At 40.8% G+C, this 14344-nt stretch overlaps 1 protein-coding gene across 1 annotated transcript; it reads right to left on the minus strand.

Annotated features, from left to right (window-relative positions):
- Window positions 1–2104: 2104 nt before the first annotated feature.
- LOC104964219 (nuclear receptor ROR-alpha-like) lies at window positions 2105–10051 on the minus strand. Its single transcript, XM_010792957.1, has 4 exons — window positions 9606–10051; window positions 3278–3363; window positions 3016–3157; window positions 2105–2607 (listed from the first exon to the last, which is right to left on the minus strand). Exons 1-4 carry the CDS (start codon window positions 9610–9612, stop codon window positions 2105–2107), a joined length of 738 nt encoding a protein of 245 aa, XP_010791259.1. The 5' UTR covers window positions 9613–10051.
- Window positions 10052–14344: the final 4293 nt, after the last annotated feature.

The raw sequence follows: 14344 nt of genomic DNA on the forward strand, positions 1-14344 counted from the left end.
AAACACTCGGGATTTGTACCGAAGTGGTTGCCATCAAACATTCTCAGATTTGTCCACACTGACCAACACTAGCTAGTAACAATTAAGACTATTGGTCACTAGTAATGACACAGATACCATGTGATACCAATGTCATGTTACAATTGGCTCACTACATACTGTAATACATCTTACACAGAGATAAACCAAAACATTATTTTGGACAACAATCTCTGACATACGGAGATTTGTTTTGTCTGTATGACAGAAGGTTTTTTAACTCACACGTATCTGTACTGTATACGAACCAACAGAACATTGTTGATGTGCTATTCTGTGTACAAGTTGGTACTGTATAGTATAACATTTTAATTGTTTTGCATTTTGACAATTCTAATATAATATTTGTCTTTGTACTTGGCTGTAACTCCCACGGCATTTTCATAATCTATATATTTTTTTTACATTTTAATAAATGAAAACAAAAATAATAGCAGCATTAAAACAGGTCAAATTCACACATTGTCACTGTCGTGTAATTAGACAGCATCTTCATTGTCGTCATACGCACTGGTGTGTGTGTGTGTGTGTGTGTGTGTGTGTGTGTGTGTGTGTGTGTGTGTGTGTGTGTGCGCGTGTGTGTGCATGGGCGTAATTTCCACTGGGGACAGGGGGGACATATCCCCCCCACTTTTCAAAATCCTGTTTGTGTCCCCCCTACTTTTCAAATGTGTTTATTATTATTTTTTACGCAAGGGGTCATCTTCACGGAGGAGCGTCTGTGTGTGCGTGGCACGAGCGCATTTTGTGTGAGAGAGAGAGAGCCTCCGTGAAGATGACCCCTTGCGTAAAAAATAATAATAAACACATTTGANTGTCATTAGTATGTTATCCTGTGTTACTTTATTCCTTTTTTGTATACTATTGGGATCTATATCACGAGTTGCTTTACCTCACTGGTTGTAGAAAAAGCTTGTTATATTCGTTAGCATAGCTAGCTAACCAGATGCTAATAACAACAAAGTTATTGACTGTATGATCAGTATGACAGATGAAAAGATCGCCACTGGGCTTACAAATAAAGACACAGCCACGCAAAAACTGCGGCATGTGCTTATGGGTACTGCAATTTGTGAAAGTTCCGGAGCGACGTTCTGGTGCTCTCCGGCAGAACTGCACCCCTGTAAGACGAGATATATACCACGTGATGACCAGGTGATGACACGTTAGGCTCGTGTTGTGTTCAAGGACCCTGACCTTGGCCAGGAAAAACAGGCACTCGCTTGTTTAATTTTTTTGGGGTCTAGATTTCTTTAATTTTTTTCTTTTTTGCGTGTGTTTATAAATTACCTCGAGGGCCGCACCAATTGGTCTCGCGGGCCGTATACGGCCCGGGGGCCGGAGGTTCCCCACCCCTGCTTTAGTGTGTAGAAGCTAGTAAGCCTACTATTTGATTTGTTTTATATAGGCACAACATGTTTCATATGCAGACCTTATTTTCCTGTTCCATGTTAAAATAAACCATTTTCAGTGGTACCGCTGAGAAAGAGTAATTTTTTTTGTCATGGAAAATTAGGTAAAGGTCATGGAGAAGTCATGGAAAAGTCATTGAAAGTCATTGGTGAAAAAGTGTATGAACCCTGTTTTAAGATATGTCCTAAAACCTAATCTTTGTGGGGGTTTTCTTTACAACTGTTTTGTTTTAAATTACATCTGCCCGCATCTTAATTTACTGTACATTTGAAAATAAAAACATATAATAGCCTGGCAGCACAACAGTTACTATATTTGTATAGAATTACAGTGCAACATGATCATATCAATCTTTCTTTAAACATTGTTCTTTGTTCAGTGAGTGATTTAATGTGAAACAGACAGTTTCACATTTTCACTAAAAGCAAAGACCAAGAAAATACATAAAACTAAAATGGGACAAAACATAAAAGTTGAACCTCACAGATAATTGCCTCTCTTGCCTCTTGCCTTGTGTCTCATCAATTATGTATTGAAGACCTAGTTTGTCTTTATTTAAGTACATAGAGTTTTAGTCATTGTCATACACTCTGAGACTCTGTGTTTGCAGAAAGCGATTAAAATAAAGAGGAAATAGTTGTCCTTTATCATGTCAGTACTTACCGAGTTCTGTTATTGAGCAGTCATTAGGCAGATGGTCCAGCAGTGCATGTGTGTGAGGATGCAGAATCTGGATCCCGTTGCTGTCGGCCCCGTCCAGCATAGTCTGCTGCGGGGAATTCTGATTGGACAAGGATGGGGAGGAGGAAGAGGAAGATGAGGCAGAGGTGTTCCCCGCGCTGGCTCCACCGCCAATCAGTTCCATGCTGCAGTAGTCGCTGGCCTCCTCGGGGGTCAGCGGCAGGTCGAACAGGTCCGGCAGCGTTGCGATGTCGTCCAGGTCGCTGAGGGTGGAGCTGGAGCCCCCGCTGCTGTAGGACCGGCTCAGACTCTCCTTGCCCCCCTCCCTGCCACAGACACCGTCCTCTTTGTGTAAGGACAGAGCTGTAGCACCACCGCCTGCAGTGCCCAAAGCCTCCTGGGCCTTCTGGTGTTTCTGCACCTCAGCGTAGAGACTGTCACGCTGCTTCTTGGACATACGACCAAACTTCACAGCTAAAGAGATGAAATGCATTTTATTATAGTAGACAAAAACTAAACAATACTTTTTTTGGCAGAGTTTTTGCAAACAAAATACATTTCACCTCTATAGCCATCAGCTCAATCAAATTAAAACGTTTTATTTTTGTACTTCTGCCACCTAGTGTTTTTTTTCTTAAACCTACAGAACAGGTTAACATGTGGCAAGCCTTCTCAGGGTAGTGATTGTGAATTCTCCTGGTATAAGCTTTTAATTAAAAGGAACACATGTACTGGGATTCCCAGAGAAATAAATCTATTAAATGTTGCCAATGTAAGAGAAAGTTTAACAAACCCCATCTGTGGTAAATAAATGAGTTTAAGGCTGAATCACATGTTAAAAGGAGGTGTGTAAAGAGGATGCAGTGTGGTTTTTGTTTTTACCATCTCTGCTCATGCCTAAGGCCAGACACTTCTGCAGGCGGCAGTGCTGGCAGCGGTTACGGTTAGTTCGGTCGATCAGGCAGTTCCTCTGGCGGGAACAAGAGTACATGGCATTGTTCTGCTGGCTGCGACGGAAAAAACCCTAGGACACACAAACACAGATGCATACAAACACTTTAAATGACAAGCACATTTTAAATGAATAAACAGGTTTGTTTAATTTATGTTTGGTAGCCAGGTTTACTCTGTGTTTCCTCCTCACCTTGCAGCCTTCGCAGGTGATGACACCATAGTGGATTCCTGAGGACTTGTCCCCACATATCTTACAGGGGATGACCTCGATCTGAGCTGTAGGACCAACCAAAACATTGAAAGAAGAGGTCAGATTCAGGTACAATTCGAAACTAGAGATAAGAAAATAAGTCAACATCTGCTTTGCGAAGTTCAGTGGTAACAGCTATTGCTTATTTGATATTGTTGAGACATACTGGGAACTGTTGCCAAAAGACGGTTCAAATCTAAACACTAACTTAACATTGGGTAACATGATACATTATTTTAGACATAACAATTTTACAGAAGGCCATAATTTACATTGATTTAGCGCCACTTGTTATCAAACATTTTTCAATAGTAAGCACATGCTAAAGCTGCACACTTACTTCCACTTAAACCTGTTTTTAAACGTTTGTTGAAAGTGCTGATGAAAAAGTAAGCCAGCCATATTCCAGGCTTGAGTTTTTTTCCTTTATGTTCTGAACTTATCTTTTTTCCCCAGAGTTAAACAATGGCCAAAATGTGCTCCTTTGCATCTTCTTTAAACCTTGAAACAGTCACCCATGTAATAATAATACATGGGATTTGTATAGCGTTTTTCTTAATGCTCAAAGACGCTATAACTCTGAGCACTATTACAAGACAATCTCTTTGCCTCCAGCTGATGCAAATGTAGCGGATTTTAAAAATCAATTTTTCTGTGAGTTTTTACAGGCAATGTTAGAAAGAGACATGTTGAACATTTTCATATCAGTCTCCTTTGAGTCTGAATACAGTCTGTGGTCCCAGGTCAGTCCTGGTTAAAACAAGCTCATTAGCAGCTATGGTGAAACTGTAGATCCAATAAAAATGGATGCTGTCTTTTATTTGGAGGCCTTTAACATAATTCTCTTATCTCGCTGCGTTCAGAACTTCACCGTATTCAACAATTGTTTGAAAAATGATTAACACACTTGGAAAAGAAACAGAGACAAATCCTGTACTTTGCACCAGAGTGTGGTAATCAATGACAAAAAAAATGTCTTGCAATAGGTACAGTGATTGAGCAACAATGTGGCAGTATCAATAAAGTCATGTATGTTTATTACTTTTATTACTGATGCAGACAAATCGTCTCACAACAAGCAGTACAGGAGAAGATAACTTGTCATGAAATGTGTTTGTCTGCACCCTTCATGTGGCCCCAATGAAGGAACAAAGTACACAAACAGATAGGAAATCACATGACGCCTGCACACAGGATATACAGTATACACAAAATACTCTTTTCTTGGCCAAGGAGAAAAACAACACCTGCTTACATCATCAGATAGTTGTTGCTCAGCCCTGCAGAGTACAATCTTTGACCAATTTACAAACATGTATGGAAAAACACTTGAGCAGGAATTGTTGCACCCTTAGGTACTGGAAAACACAACTTTCCACTTTTCCTCGATAATGACACAGTCAGCTGTCTCCACTCTAAAACTGTTGCCGAAAAAACTCCAACTGGTCAGGGCAGCTGCGGGCATGCAACGGAAAAATATCTCCCTCCCTTTCTCTCTTTTACTCATGTTCCCCTACCACCTTTCCTTCATCTCAGGATTATATAACTCTCAAATGCGAGCATTCCTCACAACAGTCATGGAGCACTGAGCAGGCTCACTCTAGCAACACTGATGCCCCGCCCCTCCTCAGTCTCTCTCTCTCTCTTTCCCATTGGCTGAGCGCCGTTCACAGCCAGGTTGGTATTGGCTGAGTCATCTGTGACTACAGCCTGTCAGCCCATGTGGACATTCTGTCCCACTGACACACTTTCCCACTGCAGGGGGAGAGGGAGGAGGGTGGAGAGCACCATCCTGACTCGCCACAGACCAGTTTTAAGGTGGAGCCAAACAATGCTCAGACTTCCTCATAAGACATTCCCCTGAAGGCTCGTAGATTGGATCAGAAAACTGGCCATGTAACATAACAACAAGATATGCCAAGAAGGCTTAGAGAAACCGCACTTACCAGTTTGATTACACACCTCAATCACTCAAAATGTTTTGTCATATGGAGTGATTGCTATGCAGACATTAAACCCTGTGCTGTTCTAGTAATGAGAAAGCATTTGATTTGATGGTAGGAGCTCATATTGTAACCGACAACAATCCAGTCAAAGCAGACAACATCTGAACTTGAATGTCAGCAATTCAGCCCTCTCGCCAGACTTTGACATTGAGCCTGTGCTTAAACCCAATCTATTTATGTCCTGTGAGCCAGAATTACACAGATGCCGCCCCCCCACGTTGTTGCTGCAAACACAAATCCATGCTTTCTCACTCCTATTTTCTGACAATCCAGGTATCGAGAGAAAGTCATATATTTATATCCTTTATTTTTCTATTATTGAATGTGAAGGTCTGTAACTGCCTGGTTAATGAAAACATACCAGCCCTTTAAACCAATCACCTACATACGTACTACCAAATATTAGCAACGTCATAAAAGACTTGTATCGCTGACACAATAGAGAGAAGAAAAGCGATGGCTACAGATAATAACTTTGATTTACTCAATTCAATATTTTATGAAACATTTGAAAATAGTGAAAAATACCCTTAACCTTAGACCAACTGTCAAAAAGCCATCACTATTCTGTTGTTTTTTATACACAGTAAGACTCATATATGCTTCAGGAGCTGGAACAAGTGTATTTTATGCATTATTTCTTAAAAAGTTACTTATTTTTTGTCAATTTACCAAACGATAAGTTAAATCATTTCATTTTGACAGAAAACAACACTGTAATGAGATAAACCCAGTGATATTGAACGTACTCAAAATATATAACAAATTCAACAGCTATTACATTTACCTTTAATCATTGCTGACCGGCGCTGAACAACAATTATTAGACATCATCTGAAGCTCTCTAAAGAGTCTGCATACCAAAAACAGAAATCTTAATCCTGAATGTTGCTACCATGTGATAATAGGGCTGTCCCGAATACCATTTTTCGGGCTCCGGATATTCGGTAGTTGACAGGAAGTTGTTGTTGCTATGGAAACAACGGGACGGAAATTAACGGAGAAAAAGTCATATCTACATATAAAGACGGAGAAAGTAAACGATAACGTTTATGGATAAGTGTTAGCACCCCCCGAAGAGGCACAAGCTCTTACGTTGATATTGGAGTTTTCAATAAATTCAATTTGGCAATCGCAGTGCTCGAATATCCGAATAACGAAATTGAAACCCGAATAGTACTCCAACAGACGAATATTTGTATACTCGGGTACAGCCCTAGATGATAAACAAAGGCTGCACGCAGGGCATTACATTTTTCACACACTAACACTCCCGAGTCCGAAAATGTTAGCGTGAAATGTAATAAATTGCTGAAAATGACGCCAGATGCAAACAAAGAATGGTGTTAGAGCAGACTGCACATCCAAGCCTTTTCACAAAGAAAACTTGGAACAGACATTTAACACTTCGGCTACAAATAAATGTGATAAAAGGCTAATTCAGTATTAAAGGGATAGAGAGAGGTACAGACAAATCACTGAGCTTTTGCTTTCGGCTGTTCGCTTCCTGGAATTTCATATGAACCACAAACAACCAATAATCCTCCAGCAGGAGCCCCCTGGCTTGTAGGCCTATTTAGTCAGTATGACAGTGTTTCAATATATTTAAAGGAAAAAAATAACATTGCTGACCCTCCAGATGTTTACAAACATCATGTCTCTGTATTTTAAACGTACAATCTGTTTTAACCCAAGTACCGGCAGTTCACTTATTTAGCAAGTCACAATGACATGCAGACTACAACTAAATGCCCGTTGAGCATCAGAGTGGTTGAAGGCTCTATGGGAGCTTGTGTTCTTTTAATTATTTCCATTACCTCAGCATAAGAATGACTGACGGCACAAGAAGATACGCTCAGTAGGAGGTGAGGGGCCTGGTGCTTGAGTTCTTCACTCATTAGCAAAGCTGAAGCACTTGTTGTGTCATGCCTCACAGTTGGGTGTAAACTAACAGCGCAGCACAGAGCCGTAACACAACAAATCCACTGTGGTTGCCCTTGTTGTCTCTTCCACCTTTTGGAATCATGTTTACAGGAATGTTTTTCAGATTATATTATTTCCAAAACATGTGTTTGCAAAGCCTCAAGGCCTCAGAGAAGAACCTGAGGAGATCAGTATATTCTTAGATAGGGAAACAAGCCCCTGTTTGTTTTCACACTCTGTGCTTGTTTCTATTAGGTGTCTTACTGATTACACTTGACACAGCGTAGCACACAGCCCCATTCTCTAATACGCAGCTCTCACTAAATAATTAGATGTTACTGTCTAAGGATGATTCTACTTGACAAACAAAACGGATGAGACTTCACTCTCAAGATGCTTATAAACAACCTGGCTGCTTGGCTGCTGGTGCACTCAAATCAAGGGGCTCTATTTTAAAAGATGCAAATACCAGAGGAGGCCAGGCTGAGGCACACTAAGGGGGGATTAACAGAGCAAACAATTCCATAGGCCTCTTCTACCGACCGTCAGTGTGTGTGTATCTTATGCTCTTTCACTAAGTCTTCATGGAATACATATTAAGACATGCTGCAGTAGCGCCATCTTGTATCACAGGAGGTGTCAGATATGACAACAGGACATAAATTAAAGCCAAAAGTTGTCGCAATTACTATTTAGACAACTGGTTCTTATACCAAATGTTTGTATGCATGTTCAAACTGGAAAACAAATGCTGACGTGCTTTTCTAGTGAGGAAATGGCAGGTTGGGTGACTAACACACATTTTCAGTGCAGTGAGCTAAGGGTCGTGCTTTGTTTACATTTGGATATCCTGCCAGAATTGGATCCTCCCTTCATGAGAGGCCCCCTCAGCTTCTTCCTCCCTCCTTTAAAACAAAATCCATCTCTGTCCTCCCCTGCCAAAAAAAACTTTTTGCAGCTGTTCTGCACAACAAAAGATTGTAATGTAAGACAAGCAAACCAAACTTTAGTTAACATTGAGACAAGGATTAGTTTAATTGTAACATACTAGGTCTTTGTTTGCAACTAAAACTGCTGCATGAATGTGTGTTTTGATAAAAACTGTGATATGTTTACAGCAAGATCTGTCTTTCTGGTAGACAACACAAAACAAATAATAATGTCACCCAGGCTATGTAATGCTGAGAAATATTTGCCCTTTTCACATAAGAAAATAGGGCTATTGAAAAAACCTAGTTCAATGTTACAAACAATAGGAATCAGATGGCTGTATGTATGTAAACAACTTTTCTCTGATGCCCTCTACCCAAGTTCATCCTCGGCCTGTGTCATGGAGCCACAAAGTGAAGGGCGAGCGTCAGTGTGCGGCTGTGCCCGCACATGGAGCTGCACGCCCGGCGGCACGGCAGTTCCCACAGCTTCCCCTCCTCCCGCCGCTGCCTATGCTTTATAACCATATACAGTCTATGTGTATAACGTTGGGTGACATAACTAGGTCAGTGGAACAGCCAGATCCCTCTCCCTCTGCTCACTCACACGGTCAGCCATGCTGGCACAGCCATCACATCACAACAACATCACACCACTGCTCCAACACTGCTCACATGCATGTTGTAAAGTCCAAGCTACAAGTGGAAAGTTAGCAGGAATCCTCACAATTTTTTCATTTTTTAAAAACATATTTAAATATAAAAATAATCACTGAATAAGACGTTTGTATGATAGTAAATACCAGTACATGACTTAATACATTAATGTGAATGTTTGCATAATTTCACAAGATTTTAAATTCATTTGAAACCTGAATAACGTCTCTATTACATAATTGCAGTTTTGGTTAACAACAATCTTCTCTCATACCCCTCCCTCTCCTTATTGCATAACTCCTAACATGTATGTCCCAGCAACATTTACAGAAGGTAGCCCAGATGAGATATGACTCACATTTCCTCAAAAACAGACACATTTGGCACCGCCATGATGCATAAAATAAACAATTACGCATGTGTGCAATTAAAGTAGCCTATTGGCCTGCTTTCACCACAAACAGACCTAAGAGATTATGAAAACTGAAATCATCTGCTTGAGACATTTCTCCTGATTGAACAATATGCCTCCTGATGTTTATCATTGCATGCTGAATTTCAGCGTGGAGCATGCAGCCTGGGGCTCTGTGCAGCCATAATCCAGTCATGAGGGATTAATGCGCAATGGGAGAAAAACAAGCGCACTCAAATCCGCGTGAGCACACAAGTGGCCGTTCAAGACCCACAAACCCCCCACTGTGATCTTCACCAAGTTCAACTGGACAGATTTAATGAGAAAAACTATCAACGTACCTCTCATTTTGATGTTTTTCTTTCTCTTGGCAGAACGGTTTAAAAACCCGACTACATGTGGTTAATGTAGGCGACACGGTCGAGCAGATTAAGCCGCTAGAGCCAGAGTGAAATGGCTTCGTAAATTAACTTCGCCCCGGCTGCAGACAGCCTTCGTAAAGCACGACCAAAAGAATACTGGGGAAAAAAACTACCCGAAACTCCTCTCCCCTATCGCTCGGTCAAGTCCGTGCGAAATAAAAGAGTGCAGAAAGTCGCTACGGATTGCATCGTAACCTCTTGGTACATCGGCGTAGATATTTAGCTAAACTTTTCTGACATAATAGTCCCACGGTCACAGTGGACGACCGGTGATCGGACCCCCCCTCTGCGCTCTGATTCTCCGCCTGCTTTCCTCTACCCTGCTAACCTACTTTCTCCAAGCGTGGTGGACTCTCCCATGATCTCACCGCCGACAGATCCTCGCAGCTCTCGCGGGATCGCGCCGTCGGGGGCGAGTTTAAGGTGGCTAAGCAAATGATTGACTAGTGCTCTGTTGTCATGAGAAATAATTATGATCCCTACCTGGAATGTAATTAAACCTGCAATCAGTTCTGCTTTAAGAGACATTCATATGCTCTCATCTCACTCACACTCATGAGAAGCTATAGGAAACTTGCTCTTTGTTTACCAGAAAGCTTACACCTTTTAGACCTATTTTATTCATTGCACTCATTCCCAACCTGAGGGAAGATACCTGGAGGTTGGTGGAGTATGCAGTTAAAAAAAGGTATAAGCTAAAAGAAAGCAGTTCTATGTAGTATCAGGGAGAAAAACAAAACTACACAAACATAATCTCCAACTATTACTTATACATAAGTAATTATAGTCATTATTCAGGCAAAAAGGCAGAACATGATATTATCAGCCTCTCAAATATGGAGATGTCCTGCTTTTCTTGGTTATTTTTAAACTCAATATCTTTGGATATTGGAATGACAACATTTGAAAACATGACCTGGAGCAACCGGAATGGATATTTATTTTCCTATTATCTGACATTTCAGAGACCAGTCTTTATCTAGAATATAATAAGCAGACATGTTGACAATGGAAGTAATCTTTATTAAAATATCTATTTTCCCCAATAAACGAGAACACACATACATTTTATTCGGTGGCAACATAAATACTGTGTAGAGTTGCTGCATCGTCTCAGAGTTTCATTTCCTGGACCTGTAAAATATTCATAGAGCCATTGTACTCAAATTAGCTTTGGTCCTGTGTCTAGTGTTATGAAAATATGCCTTGCTGCTCTCCCAATGATTGCTCACCACCATTAAATGTAGTTTATACCCAGTGACAGTGCACAGTTTTATCCACTGTAGTCTGGTTCCTGTTGGTACATTTCACATTTATGCACTACACTTGCAGGAACATATCACAGGAATAGAGCTACTTATTTCTATCTCAGTATTATGTCATCCACAAATACCAAATGTGTTACTTATTTTTGCTTGTACATTTTTCTTTAACATTTGAATGGGTGAGACATTACAGACAGTGTGATAGTGGGGGCAGATGAAGAGGTGGATGGTTACTCAGGTGTGAGGGGTAGCTGTAGGGGCGGCTTTGTGATGCAATACTCTGATAGCGGTGTTATGAAACAGCATCAAGGCTGAGATTACTCAATCTAGGTTAGTGGAGCAGTCGGGCACCTTCAGCCAATCGCTTTTATTTATACACTTCATCAGATTGATTTTTTTATTCATGCATACGTGTTCAAATCCTTACGTTTCTTCCTTCCTGCACAGCTTTTTCCTATCAGACGTTTGTGTCTGCAGTTTTTCCCTCTCTCGCGCCCCGTGCACATCTCTTCTAAAGCCCCTCTGTTCTATGTCTCCCTTGACAACGGCAATGACACTTTGACCTTAGCTCTTACGTAACCGCTGTGCAGCTCTGTTAGACAGCAGAAGAAGGGAAAAGAAAGAGGGAGTGGGAGAACAGCTTCGGCATAGCTTCGGCATGGCAGACATTTTGTTGCCCAATGATAAAACAAGAGGTGAAAGAAGAAGGCAAGGAAGAAGAAGAGCTTATAGATGGAGAAGTATTTTGGAAGGTTGCCAGCAGCAGCATAACAGGATAGGAGAGCAGACGGTGGGGGGGGGGAAGACGGATATTTACATCATAGACTCTGTGACAACAAGCAAATCTGCAGCTCACAAACAAGGAGCAAAAAAAGTCCCCTTTGCCTCGAGTCAGAAAACTAAACACAGTGGTTTGAACTGACAGCCCTGTGGTGCAAGTAATAGGCATGAATTATTTATCTGCAGAGAAGGGCTGTGAGATATTTCCAGTTCACACCTTTCAGGATTATTCACATCCCTCTCAAATAAAGTGTATTGCAACAGAGTATCTTATTAAAAAATGCAACCAACTCTCTTTGGTTACTGTGCATTAGAACATTTGGGATGCAAGGTACAGCAATGGGTAATAGTGACATTTGTAGCAGCTACCTCGACCAGTCACATACAATATGTCTGTATTTAGTGAACTGATTTTCAGCACCCACATGACTCCTCCAACACTTTCAATGTCAGGCGAGCGGGTATTTTGTTGTTGTGCAGAGGGCCCTTGTTGTGAGGAACGGCATAAGGTTTCTCCTGACTCAGATCAAAGCCAGTGTAGCCTTGTGACTCCCCGGGGTTGAATTTTAAGGCCTCGCTCACATCAAAGAGTCTCTGTGGGGATGAGGGACCAACTGTAACTGATTGGCTGCACATGGTTTCAGTGGGGCCCCATGGCCAATCTCTCTGCTCTAGCAGTATCAACTCATTACATTCCAGTCTATCATCTCACGCACACATTGTAAAACACTTGCATGCATTTTTATGGGAACATCTGTAATTTAATCATACATGACATTCACCACATCCTGTCTTTTATTTCATAATTTGTTCTAATTTGTAACCACAAACAGTCAAACACACACATGTACTCGACTGTGCCAGTGAGTTTGCTTGGATTATTTCAGGCTACTGCCATCCACTGAGCTGTAATCCCTCACTCCCTGTTCCCTCATTCGATTAATCTCCATGTTTTCTCTTCTCTGGAGGCACCATTAATCCCTCTCTCCCCCTCCCCGCAGCCCCTGCTCTGAAATATGGAGCTGTGAGCTGTACCGAGTCACTAGGTCAGTGTGTCAGATGGAGTACAAACATTTTCCCTCCTGTCACAATGTAGTCATCCTCCTCCACTCAACTCCACTTTGCATCCCTGCCAATCTCCATCTTTTCTGTGTCTCACCCCAGGCTCTTTTTCCCCCCGTCTTTTTGTTATCTTCCCAGATCCTGTTACCACTCTACACTGTAGCACATCTATTTCTTTTATTCTCTTGGTTTCTTCTTATCAGTTTCATTTTTCATACACGGTGCAAATTTGATAAAGCGTGCAGAATAAATAGAATGAGTTCAGTCTCAGGGCATTAGATACAGATTTATCTCAGCACTCACACCCCCCTCTCTCAGGCATTACAGAAATAGAAAATGTATTCTTGCTGCATTATACCTAGTCACAATACTGATAATGAGCTATTGTTAAGTCTAATCATATTTGTAGAGTTAAACATTTGGACTTACACATCAATAAACATTAACACCTGTTTTGGTGGTTTAGCACAACCTGCACGGAAATTAAACTTGAATTTAGCTCACACCTAAACAGTGATAACACATCATAATCTGTCAGATATACATTTTTAACCTGAACCCAAGCTCTGAGCACTGCAAGGCAACTAATAAAGATTTTACTGGGGATTTTCCGGGCCTCTAAATTAGGTGAGATATTGGATCCTAAATAAACACACACACTTTTTTTCTTCCAAATTCAGAACAGTTTGGGTGACTTCGACATTTATATATTTAGTTATTCTTTGAGCTCTTTTCACTTGTTGGCTTATACTTACTTCCCCTGGAACAATCTATTAACAAACACAATTTTAATAGGAACCATTGACAGTTGTTCAATTGTTTGGTTACTCTCAATAAAGCGTCTAGACCTACACAGATAAAGAAGATTAGCTAAGTGTAAGAGTCTCATTAAATAACGCTATATATTTTGTATTGTAATATATTAGTGTTTTTTTTTTTTTAAACCAAACTACTTAAAATGTGGTTTTCAGTTTTCAGAGGCATAAGGTTAATCTATATCTATAGATAAACAAATACACAGTAACTGCATGAACTCAGATACCTTATGATGTATATCTTTTAAGAAAATGCCTGTTTTCTGTACACAAAAGTACAATGACTCCTCAGATCTTCACAGTGGAACCATCGCAATTCATAACAACATGCACATTCCTGTTCAAGGGGCGTTCTAAATTAAGAACCGGATAGGGGAAGTATGGTTCTTCTCTATTTGCCCTGTACTCACATGCAACCCTCTATATAGGAGCTCACTTCTCTAAACATCCTCAACACATTTAGTCTTTAACCATGTTGCTAAATTCAGTTTGCACGTCTTCATGGAAATGTTCTTCATGGCTGTTTGAGTTTGTTAAAGACATGCACACATGTGTTTACATATCTATAGTATGTCCAGACTTGTCTTGACAAACACAGTCAGCAGTAAATCCCTCTCTGTCAGTCACTGTCTCCCTTTTATTTCCCCTCACCCTTCTACATCTCTCTTTGTTTCTCGCTAAGCAGGTTCAACATCCACACCCACAGTCACTTAAAAAGAAGGGAGTACTCTGAGTG

The sequence above is a fragment of the Notothenia coriiceps genome, unplaced genomic scaffold (genome assembly GCF_000735185.1).
Source record: "Notothenia coriiceps isolate Sejong01 unplaced genomic scaffold, NC01 NC01_scaffold00036833, whole genome shotgun sequence".
In the NCBI taxonomy this organism is placed as follows: domain Eukaryota; kingdom Metazoa; phylum Chordata; class Actinopteri; order Perciformes; family Nototheniidae; genus Notothenia; species Notothenia coriiceps.

Coding starts and splice junctions, on each gene's coding strand:
- LOC104964219 (XM_010792957.1), bottom strand. Junction 3,158..3,277: donor TCACCTGCGAAGGCTGCAAG/GTGAGGAGGAAA, acceptor TGTGTGTCCTAG/GGTTTTTTCCGTCGCAGCCA. Junction 2,608..3,015: donor CTTAGGCATGAGCAGAGATG/GTAAAAACAAAA, acceptor TCATCTCTTTAG/CTGTGAAGTTTGGTCGTATG.